Source organism: Xenia sp. Carnegie-2017, unplaced genomic scaffold (assembly GCF_021976095.1).
Source record: "Xenia sp. Carnegie-2017 unplaced genomic scaffold, XeniaSp_v1 HiC_scaffold_19, whole genome shotgun sequence".
In the NCBI taxonomy this organism is placed as follows: domain Eukaryota; kingdom Metazoa; phylum Cnidaria; class Anthozoa; order Malacalcyonacea; family Xeniidae; genus Xenia; species Xenia sp. Carnegie-2017.
Window position 1 is genome coordinate 7272366 of NW_025813481.1, and position 17345 is coordinate 7289710.

The window sequence follows — 17345 nt, forward strand, 5'->3', positions numbered from 1 at the left end:
TTGTAACATTGTGACTTGCATTTTCGAATTGAATAACAATACATATTATACGGACAATAATTCACTTTCAGATTGAAATTCCCGAATTTTACATTCCCCATCAAACAAAAGGTGGTCTGAAGACGAGTTTAGGTAGTATTTAAGACGTATAACTATCGAACTGAATATAAACGGAAGGCTAAACCTTGCAAAATTTGAGACAATCAATTAAATTTGTCTCAATCTATCTATGCACCCCTGAAAGAAAGTTTCTTTCAAAACAAGCTAAATGCAGACTCAATCTGCAGACATGCGCATTTGGAGGTAATATTTGCTTCATGTTAGTATCGATATGTTATCATTCCAGTAGTCTTCCAGTTATATACTTCATTTCAATGTGTAACACTGATATGCACTGTCAGCTATAGAGCTATATTATACTTAGTAACCTAAAGTGAGTGGTTGAAGATGAAAATAGGTATTGTTAAGACACAGTGACAAAAATGATAAAATATATAATGAAATTGATCAAGTCATTACAAACTAATTAAATAAAATTCAGTATAACGCGCTGACTTCGTATCAACGCTGTGACTCGGGGTGTATGACCATTAAAATCGTATTTTATTTGCTTTGCGTGTAGCTCAGAAACCAGGCATTCAAAGCCCTGTAGGTCTAAAAATCTTCTTCGTATAAGTTTTGACGTTGTGGATATTGTGACATTTTTTACATAAAATCGTTTGCAAGAGAAAAATTTGTTGGACACCAGGGATGTAAAAACAGAGAAAATTCAAGGGTAAACAGAACGCGCGTGTGTCATGAGTCGTTACCAGTTCCCTTCAATTTATGAATAGAACGTGCGTCATGAGTCGTTACCAGTTCCCTTCAATCCATGAATAGAACGTGCGTCATGAATCGTTTCCAGTTTCCTTCGATCCGTTCACGGTAGTCGCAAATTTATCATCTTCGAGGTCTAAATCATCCATAGCCTGAAATGAAAGGCTTAAAAAATTATTGCTGAGAACTCACAAGCCATGACAAGGACTTGAAAGAACAAGTCTGAGAATTCACAAGCCGAGATAAGATTAAGCAGTAATTAAACGAGCAAGTCTGAGAATTCACAAGCCTAGATAAGGTTAAGCAGCAATTAAACGAGCAAGTCTGAGAATTCACAAGCCGAGATAAGGTTAAGCAGTAATTAAACGAGCAAGTCTGAGAATTCACAAGCCTAGATAAGGTTAAGCAGCAATTAAACGAGCAAGCCTGAGAATTCACAAGCCTAGATAAGGTTAAGCAGCAATTAAACGAGCAAGCCTGAGAATTCACAAGCCGAGATAAGGTTAAGCAGCAATTAAACGAGCAAGCCTGAGAATTCACAAGCCTAGATAAGGTTAAGCAGCAATTAAAGCAAGTCTGAGAATTCACAAGCCTAGATAAGGTTAAGCAGCAATTAAACGAGCAAGTCTGAGAATTCACAAGCCGAGATAAGGTTAAGCAGCAATTAAACGAGCAAGCTTGAGAATTCACAAGCCTAGATAAGGTTAAGCAGCAATTAAACGAGCAAGTCTGAGAATTCACAAGCCGAGATAAGGTTAAGCAGCAATTAAACGAGCAAGTCTGAGAATTCACAAGCCTAGATAAGGTTAAGCAGCAATTAAACGAGCAAGTCTGAGAATTCACAAGCCTAGACAAAGTTAAGTAGCTCTTAAACGAGCAAGTTTTTTTTCTTCCTTGCTTACATTGTTAATCTCATCTGACAGGAGAGAGGTATAGATTTTCATAGGCGGTGCATCAGTTGGCTGACAAAGGTTATAATAAAGTTACACTCTTGTGACTCAACGGGATGCCGGTGCAGTGCTCTGACCAACTGAGCTATGAAGTCACACAGTGGTGAGCAGGTCAATTTTGTTGATTAAGCAATTGTCTCATGAACCTGAAAAATTCAGGTGACTATACTTCATGAGACAATTGCTTAAATTGTCCAGCAAAGTGCGAAGATCATATCTACATTTAATTTCAAACACCGCACTGCATAAAACAATCTTTCATATGACATTCCTTTCACGAGAAAACATGAGCCCAACAAAATTGACCTGCTCACCACTGTGTGACTTCATAGCTCAGTTGGTCAGAGCACTGCAAAGTTACACTCTTGTTATGTCTTACTGTGTACAATTTTCTCGCTTATGATTGCATCATAGTAAAAGCCAGAGTTCCATAGCAACTCGTTGGGTGTCTACCTTGTATGTAAAGAGTTGATGATTGGGTCAAAAAACACGTCAAATGAAAAGTAGCAACGAACCTCGAGTTCTTTCATGACAACGTCAATGAAGTCAGTGGAATTTTCTTTATATCTGTAGGCAAGCTTAATTGCTTCACGAAACAACTGATGCACAAAAAAACGCAACAAATATTGTCATTTAAAACTCAATAAGCAATTACAAAGTGACGATGTTCTTGCACAACAACACACGAGCATTATACCTTGACAACGTTTGTTCCGTCTGCCGCAGAAACAAAATAAAAAGGCAAGCCGTATTTCTTGGGAAAATTAAAACTCTTCTCTGTGACTTTAAAATCAACTATAGGCAGGTTAAGGCGTTAGAACAAACATCGCTATAATCAGTGGTGTCAGCAACGAGGGAACTGGCGAAGGGAAAAGGAAAGTGTCTCACTCAGTTCTCCTCAATGATACTTCTGAGATACCCGGGAATCCACCGTTTGTGGTGACGTCACCATGACGTCATTACCAACACAATTACATAGCCACAAATTATACCTGTCATTCTTATCAATTCAATACCAGTGGTAGATTTAGGGTACCACAAAATAAATTACTGCAGCGCAATTTGCATTATATTTACATTTCTAAGCCCCTCAGAGACAAGTTCATTGGTAAAATTATATTCTTTAGAAATTCAAAACCAATGGTGTTTTTCTGAATGTACTTTGAATTTGAAATTGAGCAGCTATAACTTATTTTGACGAACGCTGGATCAGCCACTGTTCAATAGTGCCAATTTAACTGCCAACAAGTGATAAAGCTGAATAGGTTGACATAACCAGCCTATTGATTTGTCCTACAATGAGATTTTTTCTGTACTACATATTAATAATTGAGATTCCCATTGAAAAGGTCAATCCTCATAAGCACAAGCACTAAAAAACATTTGATGAAAATGAAATTACTAATAAGGGTTATAGTAAGTTATAAAGGATACTGTCAATCTTGTTCGCAACAAGAATACACGGAATGTCTGCTCTATATTCTCGTAGCTCTTTGTACCATTTTGTAAGATTCTTGTAAGTAGCTTTTCTTGTGATATCAAATGCCTAAAGAGTGCATTAGATCATAAGAAAATTTCAATAATAAGGAAGAACCTTTTCGCAACAAGGGGCAACTTACCAAAATACAAGCATGTGATTGATGATAATATGAAGGATGCATGTTATTGAATCTTTCTTGTCCAGCTGTATCCCATATATCTTAAATGAATAGACATTGGCTACAAGTTGGCAACACTAACTTAAATCCAAGTTAAATCCAACTTAAATCCAAGTTAAAACCAAAGTAAATCCAAGCCAAAACATCAAAGTCTTACCAACTCGAACATCTTTATCATTAACTTTTGTTCTATACTGGAATAGCGTTAATGCATATGTTGATAACTGCTGAGGCTGGCTGACATAAGGGGTCAAGGAAATATTATGTTTTGAAATAATCTTGAATGAAATAATTGAATGAATAATTTGAATGAATAACTTGAATGAAATTAGAGTAATATAAATGCTAGTTTACAACAGCATCTTTCCAGTTAAAGTATTCTTTGGCTAGCTTCATTGACTTGTTTACATAATGTATAATTACAAATGAACAAGGCAATAGCCACAAGAGGCCTTTTTGTTAAAGTAAAAAGAATGTTTTTGTTTTTTATTAAACATGGCAGTATAGAGTTAATAAACAAAATATGACAAAATTAAACTGCAAATGGGAATTCAAACTTTGAGAACAAGCCGAACACTTTAGGCTTATAAGTTATAATTTTTTGTTTCAAATAAACTATTTTAAGGTTTTAGGAATATATGAATAGTAATAATCGGCGCTCGTGGTTCCTAGCAACGGCGTTCATTAAAAGCTTCGCAACAGTATAAGATTACTTTGGTCATTCATTACACAAAAACATTTCAAATATAAAATTTACTGCTAAAAATACTCGCTGTGTGTTATTAAATTAAAAGAACAGCAGTAGAGGATACTATCCATCCATTAGAAATCGTTCAACCAGCCTGTATATGTTGAGAAACAAAAAATTAATTAACAGCATAAGAACGGCCTTGTCAAAACGCACAAACGAAATACACGGCAAACTAACTTGGATTTTCCAACAGCACTATCTCCTAGACATATTATTTTTACAAAATTTTCTTTATCGTCGCCTTTAGCCGAGTCAGGAACGTGGAACTTCGCCGAAGTTTCACCACCCGAAGAAGACGCCATTTCTTTAGATGCGCGTCGGACACTCTCGGTCATTAACCGGAAATGAATCGTGCAAACATACAAAATCGTTAAAACGACCGTTGATCTCGGGGAAAAATCGTCAGGCAACTTTTTTACATACGAGTTTCAATTTAAGTAACTAGAATCAAATGATTATTCACAATACTTCTAGAAAAGCCAAAAGGGTTAACAGCTTTTCTTTAATAACATTTTGATCAAAAATATAACAATTAACGAGATGCGCATGGCAGAAACAATTCATGTCCAACGAATAAGCAGCTGGTTGAATCATTGTATTTACACAACAATTTGTTAAAGAAGTACAAGTGGTAAAATTTCAATAATATTTGCAACAAAACAGTTTCTTCTCGCCCCAAATCTAACACATGCTACAACTCTTATCAAGCTCTAACTCAGTTGACAACGTTTCCCAAATCTACATGGAGTTAAATTTTTTGTGACATGGAGAAGTGAAACGTTTTGATTGCATTATTTTTTTACTCTGACCGCAAAGCCACATTGTTCAAACCTCATGGAAACACACGCAAACATGTCAAGACATTTCACTTCTTTTTACCGAGGTAGGAAGAGACCTTTCTATCTAGCGACATGGTGAAGGTCGAACGTATACCTTCCAATTTACTCGTAAAATTTTGCGCTATGTCCGCCAAAGTTTCTTGTATGCTTCCACTATCCGGCTTTTCAATTGATGTGCTGGCATCACAAGGAGAGCTCTGCTTTTCAACAGCGTCACTTTCTTCTTCGCATGAACTAATATTTTCATTTGAAGAGCAAATCGTTTTCGCGGGACTATTACTTGGCGAAACAATTACTTCGTCACCAGGCTCTCGCTCCCCTTTTTGAAGATTATCATCTTCTACAAAATCATCTGTAGCGTGACTGCCTGTGTCCAGCTCGTCGTCGTAATGCTCAATTCTGATCGTTGGTATTTGAAATTTTCGCTTTGTGTCGTCAGAAATGTCCACGTCTATCACATTACCAGCGTTCTCATCGTCTTTATCTGGAGGAATACAGAAACTACTTACTAAAAAAACATCCAGATTTAATTATTTAATCATACGTTCTCATATCCAAAATAGAAGTCATTTCGCAGCCACATATGATTAGCAAGAGAAACCGTAGCGATCACTAACTAGTTTTTTCCACTAATACATATTTGCTACCGTTATATACTCCTGGTCTAATATTTCCTTATCTTAGAAAACATAGAAATTACTGAAATCCAAACCGTTGTCTGTTCTTCTAAATATCATGATTTTCTTAAGCGAATGTGAAGGTCTCTTGCAAGTTTTAATTTCTCACCATGTGAGATTGTTGCATCATCATCAACCAACTCCATTCTTGTCTCGTTTTCATTCTTGGTTTCTGTTTCACATGCATCCGAATCACTCTTTTTATCGTCTTCCTTTTTTCCTAACGATTCGACAGGCGAGGTATCGTATGATCTGCGGGAACTTATGGGATTACTTAGAAAATATGAGAACGGATCGTAGTGAGGTATTCTGGGACTGAAGACGCCGTCAATAGTGTGATACAACGTTTCGCCACTTTGCACAATATTGGGAAAACTTGAAGCTCGTTTTAGAAACGGTGAAAACGGGGAGTAGATTCCCCCGGGGGAATATGCCGGGTACATAGGCGACAAGTAGCCGGGGGATATGGGGGAAAGATAGGACCTTCCATGGAAAAACTCTTGGTAGCCTAGAAGAGGACTTGTGTAGGGATTGGGATAGAGCCAGTTCGGAGTTCCCGGATGAAACATGTTGTGATAAGGACTGAGATCAAACGCTGACGATGTTGTAACTGGATTGCCAAAAACAGGCGCAGATAAACGACGATTTCTAATTTTTTCACTTTCTTCGTTTACTTTATCAGCAGCAAGTCGAAATGAAACTTTCCTTCGAGATGCCAAACTGTCTATTGAACTTTCGGAGCAAGTGTTCTCGTCGTTTGTCGACGAATCATCGGCAATCCCGGATGAGCTGGAGTGTCGGCGCTTGTGATCTGGCCGCAGACCGTTCTCTACGCCACATGAAAAACTTGGGGAAGAAAACCCATCGTCATTACTTCCAGTAGATGTCGGGATAGTAGGTGTCATTGGGGGTACATGTAGACGATGACGTGAGTCCATAAAAGACTTGTAATGAGACGGTAGAGGATAACTTTCCTGACGTTAAGGTTTTGATCACTGCTGAGCAATAATTAAGAAAAATTTATTTCTGAGCACTTGTTAAGAAACAACAAGGTCAGGCATGCGCATACGGTTATGTTGACGATTCATGATCATCGTATACTTACAGATGATATCTTCGCTGTGATGCAAAAATAGCTTCTGTATGAACAATATCCATCGAAGAAGAGGAAGTACTTATCGCGCTCAGCGGCGAAACAACGGCGAACAACCCATACTCCATGTTATCCACATCACGTTTCTTTATGTGAATCTCTCTCATATGGCCACGGCATTGAAACATCTTGACAAAAAATACATGACATTAAGATAAACATAAAAGCGTTGAAATACACAAGGAAAATCAAAAGAATCATTATTTGCTGTTATTACACGAGATTCCTTCCAACTCTTACCCCTTGATGAATTTACAATATATAAACGTAGATGTGTAGATGTAGATATTGATGTAGATGTATTGATGTAATGTAGATTTAGATGAAGTTGTAGATGCTGGTGTAAACGTTATATGTACAAATAGATGAAAATGTATAGATGGTAGATGTAGTTAGAGATGTAGATGTACATGTAGATGTAGATAGAGATGTAGATGTACATGTAGATATAGATGTAGATGTAGATTGTAGATGTAGATGTAGATAGAGATGTAGATGTAGATGTACATATAGATGTAGATAGAGATGTAGATGTACATGTAGATAGAGATGTAGATGTAGATGTACATGTAGATGTAGATAGAGATGTAGATGTACATGTACATGTACAGTACCGCTCGCGTATTTGTTAACATACGCTACGCGTATGATACGCGTATCATAAGAAAAACATACGCGTATGATACGAGAACGATACGCGTATGATACGAGAACGATACGCGTATGATACGAGAACGATACGCATATGATACGAAAAGGATACGCGTATGATACGAGAATGATACATGTATGATACGAAAAGGATACGCGTATGATGAGCGTATAATGCGTGAACGATAAGCGTACGTATGATGAGCGTATAATGCGTGAACGATAAGCGTACGTATGATACGAGGATGAAACGCTGTGATACTTGATAGAACTTTGTTCATCGTAATGAGCGGCACTATGGTGACATATAGATGTCATCAATATACACTTAAGAAATTTTCACCATGAAGGAGTTAAAAGGAACAATAAAGCAACTGGGTTTTTATAAATGATACCATTCAAGTTCATGTATGTTATGCATCCATAAATTTTGGGTTGCTTTAGTTTCAATGAAATGTGCTTATCTCACGTCGTATCTAAGTATACATATGACTCATCAATGACGTATATAGTTTGTGACACATCCTATGAAAACGGAAAGTCATTGTGATTAGTTTGTTTTGAGATTTATTCTAAGTTGTGTGTGCTATAAACATAAGAAACGACACACTAACAATTGCTTTGTAGCACAATAATGACATAAAAAAAGTGTCGGTATACTCTTAAGATATTTTATTCACGAAACAGTTTAAAGGCACGATATAGCAAAAGAATTTTTAAATAGATGCTCTTATATATACATGTATATGTTAAGCATTAATAATTTTGAGTTGCTTTTGCAATGAGCTGCGATTGTCTCACGTCGTATCTAAGTATACATATGACACATCAATGACATAGCTGAATAGTTTGTGACACATTCTTATATAAAAACGGAAACTAATTGTGATAACATAAGTCATGGTTTTTTGAAAAACTATATTGAAGAAAAACTTCAGCATCTTAAAGGGTTAAGTTTAGGAAACGGAAGCAACAACCTATCACAAATCGAAACCAAACTATATTAAAACCATATACGAGATGTAGATAGAGATGTATATAGATGTAGATAGAGATGTAGATGTAGATAGAGATGTAGATGTACATGTAGATATAGATAGAGATGTAGATGTACATGTAGATATAGATGTAGATGTAGATAGAGATGTAGATGTACATGTAGATATAGATAGAGATGTAGATGTACATGTAGATATAGATGTAGATGTAGATGTAGATAGAGATGTAGATGTAGATAGAGATGTAGATGTAGATGTAGATGTAGATAGAGATGTAGATGTAGATAGAGATGTACATGTAGATGTAGATAGAGATAGAGATGTAGATGTACATGTAGATGTAGATAGAGATGTAGATAGAGATGTAGATGTACATGTAGATGTAGATGTACATGTAGATGTAGATGTACATGTACATGTAGATGTAGATAGAGATGTAGATATACATGTAGATGTAGATGATAGTCATTGTAGATGTAGATGTAAAAATGTACATAAATCTGTGTTTTAACTCACCTTAAAGAATCCTCCACCTTGACTTATGGTGCATTTTATACGACATGCAAAATTTTTTTGACGTTTTGCCGAAGTGAAAGCATCATCAACTGCAAGAAAGTAATAAACGTAACTTATGCAAGTAACGGAAAATAGTATATATGATTTGAACTTGATGAAGTAAACTTACATTGTTCTTTAGTCGCACTTGGTTCATCCTAAAGAGAAAGTAAAATATTTCATTACTAAATATTCAAAAGTTTTATATTTCTACATTACGTTTACAGCCAAAATTTGGAATGCATCTTTTATAATAACTTAGTTCAGGGTTCCTTACAAATGGGCAAGTTTCATGTCTCACGAATTTTGAAGAGCGTTCAGTTGGAAATCACAATTTTTAATCCTGCTATGTAAATTTGAGATCATTATCATCATGCATTTCCTTGGAGATCCATTGTTTTTAAAGTGAGTCAGTGAACATGTTAGAATTTTCACAATAAAGGCGTACAGGATGCTGATACTTGCACTGAAACGATAATGACCAATCACACAATGTGTTTCAAAGCCAATGACCTAAAACTTAATCTACTTGATATCTGACTTTTTGCCATCTTGAAAGGTGGCAAAACTGACGATATTTAGGACTAATATATGCTTTTCCTGAGTTGATACAGAGTTGCAAAGTTGATAGTCTAGGTTTGATTTTTAAAATGTTTGATAGGATTTGTATTTAAAATTTCTTAACTTAATTTCGATTTGGAGTTTTGCTTTTTGCTACCATTCAAGATGGCGTCCTTGCCTCAACTTTCCACGAAATATATGTCAGTCATCTAAGGGATTATATACTAAATCATTGTTTTAAGCACACTTGAACGTAATGATAGTGGCGTGTGGGTTGCGAGTGTGAAACTTGCCCATTCACCAGAAACGCCAGACAACAGTAAAATGATGACGTACTTCCTTCCCTCAGTGAAATCACGTGGTTCGTTCCATGCAAGGTTTTCTCGCACGGTTTTATGATCGTCAATATGAAGGAACTTGAATAAGCTTTGATGAATCAGGGTTGCCTTAATATGCAATAAAAGTCGAACAAATAAAATAAAACATCAGCATGGAATAAATAAAGTCTAGCATGTTCAGTATTATGAACGAGAATTGAAGTCAAAACGTACGTCATGATACGTTACATGCATGGGGTAGCGAGAAAATGTACGGTTGAATGTGTATGGTACCTGTGAATAGCCAAGAAAATCTTTGACGGATTCTGACACATAGAACAACTGACCGTCTGTGGTAATTATCATGATAAAGCCATCTAAAGCCTGATAAAACAAAACCCACACGTAAGGAAGATTTACTTAATTTGATTTACAATGATGGATCCATCCAAAAATATTTAGCATCGTGGACAGAGATTTGACAGCGGAAAACGAATTTTCAATAACAATGCGACAGCGCACCATGTGATTTTTGAACGACTAAAGACAAAAAAATACTAATTGCTTATTTTTACAAACATTCATTAAGCATTTTCCCGCTTTGAGCATTAACTACTGACATTAAATCATGCCACGATGCCGACTTCTATGCATGGGGGCGTACAGGATGAATATTGTTCAGGTGGGCGGTCAACAAAATTACCAGACTGCTAAGGAAGTCTTCCTAAGTGCACGACAACAATTTCATCGAAAGTTTCCTTGTTCTTCCTAACAGTTTAACGAGGTAAACACGGGGAGGGATAAGCCGACATGATGATGAAGTACATTCATGACATACTCGGCATCTCGTGGGATATCATGGGATATAACTGATGGATATGGTTGCCCATTAAAAACAGCACTTGCAATGGTGTTAAATATGTATTTACACAAGTTTGACAAATGGTTGAGCAATTCCATTGTTTAACTGTCACATTTTATACGATTCGATTGCACATTACGATAATCAAATCCAAATCTAAGATTTCAATTCCGAAATAAAAAATTCACGCTGGGTCATGCTAATGCAAAACGGAACGACAGACATTTGAAGAATAGACAAGTGACGTCATGGCCGCGTTAAGGAAATTAACAAAAATGTCATCATCATTTTTTCGCTTTCAACACGCAAATCTCTCATTTTACAGATTATCATACCATATTTATTAGTTATCGAGAGTCGTACACGACATTAATTTTTTGGAGGCAAACCGTCGCACGAAAAGAGTTTGGCACGTCACAAACAAGTTTACAACACAAATAGATTTTAGTAACTATTGGATTAATGGTATTGATCTTCTATAGAAGTGCACAAATTGTTTTCTACCGCCCATTTTCATGAATTCATTACAGATATATGCAGTCAAATAACATATTCACATAAGCGATTTTGTCCAAGTGCTATTGAGAAGTGTTTTACCTCGAGTAAAAGTTGAGAAAAAACACCATTTTCTTCAAATTCTCGAGATACATCATCATGGTCGACGCCATGATTTCCTTGCTTTGTTGCACAAACTGAAACATAAATAAATGTCCGACATTTCAATCAAAACATCTAAGCTTTAAAAGTCGTTCTTCTGCAACTACACAATGTTAACTAAGCCCTTCCAACTAATACCAGGAGTTAATACCGTGACTAATACCAGGAGTTATGGCGTTTAGCGTGGTTTTGGGATAAGAACATGCATGTAAAAGAGAAAACTCAGTGTATACGCTGCAGTCAAAATAAGTACAGTCTTTGAACCCGACCGTGACAAAATTGCCTTAGACATCGAACGTGAGAATACTTGTTCAAAAAAAGTGTGACCTAATGACGTCAAATATTTCGCTGCACAAGCAATGCAACAAAGCAAAAGGGTCGTTTAGAGATACGTGTAGAATTAAGAGCAGACAAACTACCATAACGAGACAAATTGCAACTCCTTCGTAGGCCATAAATCAATATAATTCGCATATGGGACCACAAATATTTGCTTACGATGGCAACGCGGTGATTTAATTACGTCGCCACCTTACGAATTGAAACTTTAAGAACAATTTGTCTGGCAACTTGCACGAACATGTAATGCGAAAAAGAAAACATTCGAACATAAAGGAACACACGAGGAAAGAGCATGTGGAGTAAATTCGACGCACTTGTGGGTATAATGAGGCGGAATTAGCTCGAAATCTAGCCGGAAAACATCATTTTGAGTTGGCTCGTTTTCGATAAATAGAATAATGAAACAGACGTATGGAATAAATTACGAGGCATTAATATCGTAATGAGTTTATTTTTGTCGCGCTCTAAAATTCAAAACATTGCACCCAGAAACTATACAAAAACTTTAGAAAATCACCATGTTCAATGGATAATATATATTCACAGTTGAAAGTAGATAAGAAAAACAAAAATTGTTTCATCCTGATGTTATCGGCCGAGCATATGATAAGATACGCCCGAGGCTATTGACAGAAGCAATTAATCCTGTCTGAAGTTTTAAACATTGGCATTAACCGAAATCCAGGTTCATAATTCACAAAAAAGCAATTTTGTCTGCGGAGGAATATTCAATTGCGCGCAGCCTTCAAATATAATGTTTGAAATCGCCATATGCAATACAAAGTGTATAAAGTTAGAATCTTATATTACACAAATTTAGTGCTCATTCGATAACGAAATGAAAATCGACTCGAGACCTTCCTTGTGCATTCCAAAATCTAAATTTACTTTCAAAATGCCGGCAATATAGCGTATAGATTAACTAACGAGAATGTGTGCCAGGTGCGTATCGCCAATGAAAAAAGTCTAACAACACACGCCCCCAATATAAAAAGCCATGCTTGCAGGGTAGAAAGAGCGCATTCGTGTTTCGCGTATGCGTTCACGAAAATGTTAAACTTTTATGAATAAAATTTTATTCCATGATCTTTGGTAAATCATATTAAATTCGATTGCTTATGTATGCTACGTATGCAAATGTCTCATCGCTGTAACACGACATAATACACGCGAAAAATGTCGGAACAATATTGTTTTCAATTTTGTGGTCTATTCCATTTTCAAACTAGTTTCCCACTGCACTGTTTCATAATCTAGCCGGCATTAGATCAAATTGCGAAACTTGTGCAGTGTTGTTGATTTAGATATTTTGCGAACGTCACGCCCGTCTGCCAACTCGACTGAAATTCACCGAGGGTGCAATTGACAAAGTAAACCAAGAAAAACTCGACACATACCAGTTGAAGCCACTTTAATGGCAAGAACTGATGCAAACGATAAAATACATGGATCTACAAACCTTGAAAGTAACTCTTTGCTTTGAGATAGCTCACAGTCAACCGAAGTATAGATATCTTATCCAATTTCGATATAGTTTCTTCGGGAAAGGGAAGCAGTTTAGCTAAGTTGTCCAGCTCTGTATTCAACCGATCTCGATGTCGTTTTGATGGATTTCCACTAGAACGAATTGTAATTCACATAAGATGCGTGCCGCTACGAGCACAGATTTATCAACCAAAGAATCACATTTGCCTTTTCTTTGAGTGCTAGTTACACATGTATTAATAAAGGGAAAGCAGAAACACAAAACATAAAACAGTATACGAAACACAAGCGATATTTACAAGCAAAGGAAAATCTTCAACCAAATTTTGCCCTACAAGATACTCAGCAATACAATTCATCCGAACACGAAAAAAACGTAAATCTTTGTACGAGGGTTTAATATAATGTAAACGAACGAATCTACATATTAGAAATGGTATATATACGCTCTTATGGCTTAAGCTTTGGTTTTATTAGTTATCTATATACGATGCTGCACTTCTGATGGAGCTATGTTCATCGACGAGAGCAATAAAACGCTGTTCGCTAGTGAAACTTAAGAACTGAAACCCGAAGGAAACCCAAAGGACCGACAAAAATTTGAGCGTGTGTCGGGCAAGACGCTCACAAAGCAAAGTTGTTGCAAAGTACAATTTGATAACGCGAGCACCTATAAATGCACACACATCCTTTTCAATAAAATTTTAATACCCGCTCCGAGCCCCCCATTTCAACCATGAAATGTTACATTAGGATTAGCCAAAGCGATTAATAATAAAGCTTTAAGAGTCCCCCGAGGTCCTCAACCTGCTTGTCCGCAATAAATTTATTCTGAGAGCGTTTACTCGGCTAACGTATAATAAATCACGAGAACACGACAAGTTTGCTAACCCTTGAATTTTCTTTTTCCTCTTTCCTTTCGCGGCAAGCGATAAATCTTCTAACGTCGCCAGTTTGATATCTTTCCGAAACGTATACGACCTCTGGACTTTGAATAAACACAATCCAGGAGAGATGTGTGGCCTTCTCCTTGCCAAGCAACCGGTGTTCAGACGAACAACAAACGCCTTTTGTGACCTAAACTGATGCGCTTCGTAAGTAGAGAACACGTTACACGACAAATGCGGGAAACTATGTCTTTTTTAATGTGATTTATGAAAATCTTTCGGTAGCGTTTCGAATTTGATGCCCCGGGCATCAGACATCGTTCAGACGGCAGACAACAACTGCGCTCACACAAAGCAAATTTAAAGCAAATACCAAACACGATATCGTAAAATCTTGATTGACGTTTTCATTAATGCTATTGTGTTACTGTCTCATGCAACGAAGCGTTATCGCGTGAGCTGATTGGCTACAAGAACACGATATAAACGCTGATAGGCTCATTTTGCAGACATTACCGTGCAATTTACAACAGAATCTTTTGTCAAGGCAATAAACTCGACATGCTTTCTCACATGAAGTGGAAGCGAGGAAACAAAGAAAAATACAACGCTGTGAAAATTCTTAACTTTTTTACTAAAAAAATCTACACCTCAGAAAATTCAAGCGATGATGATGGAGTGTACTGTCAAATGCTCTACTGTGAATTATATCATGAATATCGGCGAACATTGTCCTCTCAATTGGGTTTAGAACATTCCATACAAAGACGTTAGGCGTATGATACACATACGTGACGTCACACATCAATAAACTGACGCCATACGGTGAAAAAATGTGTCAAATCACGCCTTGATTGCCGATTGTTTGAATTGGCCAATAGCGCCAATCGGACACTTCATGAAACGTATGTAAATTTTAAAACGACCGTTGGAATTGAAAGTAGTTTTTAGGGCGCTCACTTCTCAAGAAACTACGCGTTGAACTAAGAATTTTTTTCTAAATTCCTTGTTCAAATTTGAACTAAAAAATTCTTGAAAAGACGGAATGGTGCTGGTGTAGCACTGTCTAATACATGCGTCGTGAATATAACGAAATACCAAAAGAATTGCTTGAACATTTTACACACAAATAAAACGGTGGTGCACAAAACAAGACCTTTTGAAATGAAATATTGCAAGAACGCTGTGCTAAGCGCATTGGGGATTAAAACACAATTACATTAGCATTAAGCACGAGTTTAGCATTGTTTTCTAAATCCATTACAATAAGAACAGGTTGATTACTAAAGATCGACATATTTTATCAACGTATATCTCATTTCACGTGATTTGCCGGTGGGGTTCGGTGAAGTTGAAAAATTTTTGTGAATCTTGCCCGTCGCCCAGGCAATATTCCTTTTGACTATGTCGAATAGATGCAACAACTCAAGCCTTTGAATAACGAACTTTTATTCCCTGGCAATGTTTATCTCATACATATATTGCTCACTCACTCAGACTCTCTCTTCAACCCCTTTACAACAAAACATCAATCAAAATTTTTTTAAGCCTATTGGTTAACGAAATTATAACAACTAAGGAGAATTCGTCTCTCTGTCAGTAGGACATTCAAATAACATAACTTATTCCCAACAAAATAATGCTCAGCTTCACTTTCTAGAGAACGGTTTGAAAGCCTGCTTTGATAGACGTTGTTGATCCGTAAATAAATGTTTAACAGTTAACGGGTTCATATTCATTTATTCATACGTTATAATCAGTAAAAACAAATGATTTCGATCGAAACTAATAAAGTAAAACTGCATGCACGAGTATTACCCTCCCTCCCCAATTATCGATGTTCCGCGGCACCTGGTTCAGTAATGACCGAAACCATAGTACCACACACAAAAAACATAAATGCCATACGTGGTGAGATGATCCTGGCACTATTGCATGAATGAAATTAGTACTTGAAACTTTCATCAACAGTGTGTTTCTTATTTTGATAATTGAATAAATGACGACACAAGAGACTGGCATACGAGATTGTGATGAGGAGATCGGCAAATACTCAGAGTAGTGTAACACAAAATTTTGACTCACTCGAACCACATCATCGTCAACCATTATGCCAGCGCTCAAAGCTCAAATTTGTACAAAATGAAAATGAGGTCGTCAACTATACAATTAGCCATTATCCACCCAAACATTGCAAAAAAATACTGTAAAATAAATTTCCGTTTGATCTCAAAAGCGCTAGACTGACTAGGCATTTAAAATAAAGGAAAAATTTTTAAATGCCCAAATAAAGTAAATTGCATAAAATACGAAAAAATGCACAGAAGTAAAAAAAATCGTACGTGATTTCAGCTTCTTCTTATTCCCACTCGTCAGGACTTATTTGTTGAAAATCCCGAAGAAATCTTGACTTTCGTTTCACATGACATTGAAAGACGATAAAGCCAATGATGGCAATGAATATGAGTATGCAGATGATGAGAATAGCAGTAAGAACATCTGTTGAATAAACACAATATTTCTAACGCAATTTCTAATCCTCTCTTTCGGGTTATAACGGAATGGCAGCAGCTGTTCGTTAGATTTTAAAATTTTTACCAGAAACGGGGAATACGCAATGATTTATAATTCGAGAAACTCATGCAAAGTGTCGTGAAACTGGAAGCGCACATGTCTTTCAGGCTTCACTCACTGACGCCATACGGTGAAAAATGTGTCAAATCACGCCTTGATTGCCGATTGTTTGAATTGGCCAATAGCGCCAATCGGACACTTCATGAAACGTATGTAAATTTTAAAACGACCGTTGGAATTGAAAGTAGTTTTTAGGGCGCTCACTTCTCAAGAAACTACGCGTTGAACTAAGAATTTTTTTCTAAATTCCTTGTTCAAATTTGAACTAAAAAATTCTTGAAAAGACGGAATGGTGCTGGTGTAGCACTGTCTAATACATGCGTCGTGAATATAACGAAATACCAAAAGAATTGCTTGAACATTTTACACACAAATAAAACGGTGGTGCACAAAACAAGACCTTTTGAAATGAAATATTGCAAGAACGCTGTGCTAAGCGCATTGGGGATTAAAACACAATTACATTAGCATTAAGCACGAGTTTAGCATTGTTTTCTAAATCCATTACAATAAGAACAGGTTGATTACTAAAGATCGACATATTTTATCAAC

At 36.5% G+C, this 17345-nt stretch overlaps 2 protein-coding genes across 2 annotated transcripts; both read right to left on the minus strand.

Annotated features, from left to right (window-relative positions):
• Positions 1 to 474: 474 nt before the first annotated feature.
• On the minus strand, positions 475 to 4490 carry LOC124439090 (rab-like protein 2A). The gene is made up of 8 exons (XM_046989299.1): positions 4353 to 4490; positions 4237 to 4266; positions 3582 to 3661; positions 3386 to 3465; positions 3201 to 3312; positions 2464 to 2561; positions 2282 to 2365; positions 475 to 968 (listed from the first exon to the last, which is right to left on the minus strand). Exons 1-8 carry the CDS (start codon positions 4475 to 4477, stop codon positions 888 to 890), a joined length of 690 nt encoding a protein of 229 aa, XP_046845255.1. The 5' UTR covers positions 4478 to 4490; the 3' UTR covers positions 475 to 887.
• A 140-nt stretch (positions 4491 to 4630) lies between these two features.
• LOC124439382 (aryl hydrocarbon receptor-like) lies at positions 4631 to 16268 on the minus strand. Its single transcript, XM_046989606.1, has 12 exons — positions 16245 to 16268; positions 15653 to 15672; positions 14164 to 14409; positions 13247 to 13404; positions 11386 to 11480; positions 10221 to 10310; positions 9946 to 10055; positions 9179 to 9206; positions 9010 to 9098; positions 6797 to 6972; positions 5727 to 6686; positions 4631 to 5498 (listed from the first exon to the last, which is right to left on the minus strand). The coding sequence occupies exons 1-9, from the start codon at positions 16266 to 16268 to the stop codon at positions 9045 to 9047; spliced, it is 825 nt and encodes a 274-aa protein (XP_046845562.1). The 3' UTR covers positions 4631 to 5498; positions 5727 to 6686; positions 6797 to 6972; positions 9010 to 9044.
• Positions 16269 to 17345: the final 1077 nt, after the last annotated feature.